General features: G+C 34.5%; 1 protein-coding gene across 4 annotated transcripts in view; it reads left to right on the top strand.

Annotated features, from left to right (window-relative positions):
* The first annotated feature begins 3,577 nt into the window (after positions 1–3,577).
* LOC130641099 (tensin-1-like) overlaps positions 3,578–5,488 on the top strand; it is a 51,000-nt gene continuing 49,089 nt past the window's right edge. For 2 of the 4 annotated variants that reach the window (XM_057447759.1, XM_057447757.1), the window contains exons 1-2: positions 3,578–3,923; positions 4,691–4,805. In XM_057447759.1, the coding sequence (XP_057303742.1) occupies positions 3,750–3,923; positions 4,691–4,805 (289 nt within the window). In that variant the 5' untranslated portion in view covers positions 3,578–3,749. Of the gene's footprint in view, positions 3,924–4,359; positions 4,478–4,690; positions 4,806–5,488 lie in introns of those variants that run through there. The other 2 variants (XM_057447760.1, XM_057447758.1) reach the window with 2 other exon arrangements.

The raw sequence follows: 5,488 nt of genomic DNA, 5'->3' as shown, positions 1-5,488 counted from the left end.
GAGTTTGTACTTCTTTTTTTTTTGTGGTTCACCCTGCTCCACCTTCTTCTTGTTGTTGTGGTTATCATTGTGCATGTAGTATTCACCCAGGGCTCCCATTCCTCTCGTGTTCTGTACATTTCCTTTATTTGCTTACCTTTTTTTCCGTTCTTTGTCTAACGATTTGTCCAGTTTGTCCTTTAGTTTCATTAATTTTTTTGTTTTTTTTTTTTATTTTGCATGTTTTTTGTTACAGTTTAGGGCCTTAACTAGCAACCATGACTCATATAGCAGATATTTGTGAAGATGATGTATCATTAGCCAATGTAGGGTATTAAAAATATTTCTTCTGGGGCGTGAGTCCTTACCATTAAAGGAAAGGACCTCATTGTATAGTGAACTAGTACCTTATAGTGAATTGCTACCTACTTTTTATATTCATGTAGTTACAATTGCATGACTGAAGAGTTGAAAAAATTCTTTTATTGTCATTTGGATATATAGTGTAAAACATTGTTTTGACGAAAAGCTCAAGGAAACTTTAAAGACCAGCAATGCTGCATTCATTTAAATAGCTGTCTACGTCACTGTGCAAAAAATGTTTACCAGACGGACTTCAGCTTCCAAGGACACCATAAATCTAGACCAATCACACTTCTTCAAACTTTCAACTGCGACAAATTGGATATTATTATTCTAGAAATAGCCAGCCAGATATTCTATGCATTTATTTCTACTTTTGATATTCTTATCAAGTCTCAAAAATGTGGAAAAGTGTCCCTTTTTTCTCTCCAAAAATTCCTATTATTTTTGCCCGGTTTCATCCACATTATATAAGAACGAGAGGCCTGCTAACATCCTTTATGAATGTGCCTTTTTCTGCGAGCGCCTAGCTGAGAATAAACCTCGTTCCCAGTGCATTTTACTTTTTGATTAATTTTATAACAGCCTAGGGGCCAAGAATATTTTGGGATGAAGATGCGTAATAACGGGATTTCCTTACACGTTCGTTCCCAGTGCTTAGTGTTACATTATGCTTGAACGATATGAACATCCCACTTTGTTATGTTAACATAGTCAGAAAACAGGCTTGTGTGAACCTCTTTGGGCTGATAATCCCTTCAACACTTTAATGTAAAATTGTTGAAGAAAAGTGTGAAAAACCCTGGTAACCACTTTGCTGTAGAAAATTTGTTTCCAGTATGGACGTAGTCAAGACACATGTTAAAATTCACCTTAAAATGATTCACCAAAAGTCGATTTAATAAAAATACCCTGTTATAAAACATCGTATATATTTTTTATTGCTTCTGATACTTTACAAGTCCCCTGTACAGATCTCTGATCGTCCATTTGAAGATGTTTGTTACCTGAATTTTGTGCCAGTAATAATAGTGACTTATGTTGTGCTTAAAATAACAAATGACGCATGTTATTGACATCGTCATCGAAATTTTGGATGACACTAACACATTAACCAAAGATTAAGATTCTTCACTTAAGTAAAGGGCTGATCGTCATAATTGTGAGAAGATAGTGAGTTAAAAAGTGGCCCGGTTTCTACATTTCATATATAGCAGCGGACACACTTGTCCAATATTATCGACCGACTGTGTTGGCAACGATTAGCGCTCCTAGGTTAAGTCGTCGGGCTTCTCTCTAAACGTCACCGTTTGAATTTTTTTAAATAAACAGTCCATTGCCCACCTCGATCCCAGGACCTGTTGTCCCTGTTTGCATATCGGACGGCAACGCGGCACCGATTAGACACAAAGAATCAGGAAACGAGGTTCAGTCTAATGCATCTTAGGGTTTTCGCATTAACACCTACAAAGCGCAAATGATCGCAAAATTAAGAACCCGTAATTTTTTTTTAACATAATTACAACTTGACCTTAAAAGAGGGAGAGAGATAAGGAAAGAAGAAGCGGTACGCCTGATTTGACTATAAAACTATATTTAGCGAATACGTATCACTTCCTCCCCGACTCTTATTTTTATTATTAATTTATATTTATTATTGAAATTGTTTGCCTCTTTAGTTTTTATTAGTACTGCTGTCAGCAAAGGTTCTGCGATGGAGGTCCTAGTACATTTGAAGCTCCCTTTTTAGTTGAGGTAAAATGTCGTGCAAGCACAGCGATCGTTCTCAACTAGACAATCTCCTAAGATATCAATTCTATTCTCATGCTGACATTTTCCATCTGAAATCTTGAACTTACGTAATCGAGATTTCTTTTGGAAAGGAGGTTTTATCATGATGTTGTTTCTATGACCACAAATTTAGTTTTAGAAAGTGGAAACGAGGTTGGTATATTTTATATTTTTTTACCCGTCATTGTTTAAAATTGGTTTGTGCATATGTGATTATCAGATTAATTGATTGATTGATTGATTGATTAATAACTTTTTATTATAATGCCAGCCATCTTTTTTTTCCACCGCTGATATAATGTTGGCTGATTCGCAGCCACAAGATTGCCTTAAGAACGAATCACAATCTGCGAAAAGGATGTCAAATACACGGCTTTCTAATTTATTAGAACGATAGTTTAAGAACAGGCGGAAAACATCTTAAGATTATACTGAACCTGTATGCTTCAATTTCTCTCTTTATAAAAAGATAAGATCGCCAGTTTTCCATACATGTCAGTGACATCAGGAATAATAAAAATACGTGGCGAAACAACAAAAATAATGTTCATATAAAGGATTTATTCCCCTTATTGTGTAAATTACCTGTTACATTCGAAATATTGTGCATGGTTAAGGAACGTAAGAACGTTTTAGCCTCGATTTATTCATAAAAAATAATTACATCCAGCCTAAGTGAAAATTTACACGTTTCTATTAAAACATGTCGCCTTCTCAGATTGTCAGAAAGAAAAAAAGAGCCCTTAGGACGAGGTTGGGAAAACATGTTGCACTCATGCTTCCTGTTTCTTTGACAACTCAAATAAAGACAAATGACGAATGTAACCCGGACCACTACATTATAGATGTGCCCCCAGGGTTCAATTAATAAACAGTAGGGGTGCGAATCTTGATCTATTCTCGTCTTCAGAACTCCTGGTGATAAACCTAAGCTCTAAGGGCCGAGAATGGAGCCGTTGATAGTGTTCTAAGGTCTCGGGTAACTTTTTTTTTACGGTGGACATAATATTTTATGAGTATCATGCTTTATATTAGCGATGAAGTTTACTACAAAAACGACAACCTCTTTGAGTTAAGGCGCCAGTGATATTATACACACGAGCAATAATTAGGCGTCGAAATCTTTCGTGCTGAGTTGTTAAAGACACGAGATGAAAAACTCCGACTCAATGACTAGATTAGTGATATCAATGAAAAGTATTTCCGATTTTACCATTTGCTTTTTTTTTAAACGTAAACATTTCACAGCAAAAGGTTTTTTTCACATCTTGTTGCTGAATTTGATCAATAATAAAAACTTTTACTATAAAAACAAAATAATTACTACGCTGTTAAAATCTTTTTTTTGCGCGTTGCATGTAAACACACACGAAAAACTGTTAGCCGCACGTAGAAACCACACTCTTCATTCATTTCGATAATTCCCAGGATTTAGATTCCCGTTGTCTTCTGGCAGAAGGTGAAGCAGGTCTTGATATGCTCTATTGTAAAAGATAAATTAGGGGACAGATGTAGAACAGTGTTAACAAGAAAGTTAGCAACAAAGTATAACAACACGTTGTTTAATATGATATGGCGTTTATCAAGCGCAAACAAAAGTATTTCATGCTTTTAATATGAATCAAAGACCAAGAACTTGTCCGGGTTTCTTGTGTCCAATATGCGTGGTCAAGTTTCCGTACTCGGAAAAACTGTCAGTACACTGGAAAACTTTTCACAGTTGCTACAAACGTGGAAGACTTCGCAGTTCGCCTTCCGTTGCATACGCAGCTCGACAAAATAACAGAAAGGTAAATTATTTTTGTTTCCGTGTGATTTGTATCAAGCTACAAAAGTAACAGCTCGCTGAAATATCTTTATAGATATTTGAACCAATGTTATATAATAATATCAGGTTGTTTGTTTTGGTCGGATGCGCGGCAGTTTAGAACTACTTCCCCCGGAAGATTTCCAAGAAAAAAATCAACGCAAAATGGTAGCTGCAAATGTGGGACCTATAAAGTAGCGTGGCTTTCACTTTCAAAATGGTTGTGTTGTGACGGCTCCAGAAATACCGTGCTTGTATTTATAAGCAATAGTAAACTAGAATGAACAATAACTCATTAAAAATCTGAAAATAAATCAATAATTTTTGCCTTGGGTTTACATTAAAACCGAAAACCGTTGTGAAAGCCCCTTTATAGTTAGCTATATGACAAGCTATACCTAGTAGCACCTCTACAACAGGGGTCTTACATTATGCGCCAGCTGGCCAATTTAAGTTGTGACAGAGAGATGTAAAAATGTTTTTTCAAGGTCAAAAAGTTCCAAAGATAATTGCTGAAAAGAAGGAAATACTTGTACAGTAAAAAATAATTTGTTATAATGTAATTCTGGCCTTAGTGTTTAACACATATTATAGCTAGTAGCTACAGCTAGCTAGAATAACAGAGCTAAAATTTTGAGAAAGGGCAAGTGTTGAGTGGGTTTTTTTAATTATAACTAACTAGCTATATATACGTGTATCTGTGTTTTTAATCTATGTTTATTTAAAAGCTATAATGTTTTATTATTTCAGCTGTTTCATTTGAAAATTTTCCATCAATTTAAAACACAAACCGTGAATGAACATGTTCCAAAAGTTTGTCAATTCTGTGGTGATATTATTTGGAATTGCGCAAAGTTATGTACAGGTATGTTACGTACATCTAATATACTTTTGCATTTATCACTATACATAACATTTACACAAAAGAAACTTTTTAAAAACCAACTTTTCCCTGTATAACGGTCCTTTAGCCATTTATATACCTCTTTTATCTGTCTTTAACAAGCACTTGTTTATATTGTGTTTATGTGTATAATTTACCTTTATTGTCTCTTTGATTAATATTTTTTGAAACACACTAAAGAAATGCCATATTTATATACCTGAATTTGTGGACTTTGAGGAGGGATATTCATTCCAGGATGGAGCTCTTTCAGCACAGCAGGTGCTCATTAAATGTATGTACTGAAAATATTATGTGGATACCATTTCACAGGTTTTTTGTAAAAGGACCTGTAAAATCTGACCTAAGGCTGTCTGTTTTTATTTTTCAAGCCTTTTCAGCATGTTTTGTTTTATTTTGTTTTTAATAGTAAAAATACAACTTAAGAATCGAGCCTTATGTATTTCTTTTCTCTTAAAGCTTGTGTTTTTGTTAGTAATGGAGATGCAGCTCTATAGTAGCCTTGTTTGTTAACAATTAAGCTGTAGAAAAGAAGCTACAAAAAGCAATTGCTAGTTTCAGAGGAATGGTCGAGAAATGTATCCTAAATGTATACTATTATTTTATCATAAGTAAGATCAGTAAAAGTATACAATAAAAATGAA

This window comes from Hydractinia symbiolongicarpus, chromosome 4 (genome assembly GCF_029227915.1).
Source record: "Hydractinia symbiolongicarpus strain clone_291-10 chromosome 4, HSymV2.1, whole genome shotgun sequence".
Lineage (NCBI taxonomy): Eukaryota > Metazoa > Cnidaria > Hydrozoa > Anthoathecata > Hydractiniidae > Hydractinia > Hydractinia symbiolongicarpus.
Note: the sequence above shows the minus strand (reverse complement) of the source record. Positions and strands in the feature narration are given on the sequence as shown.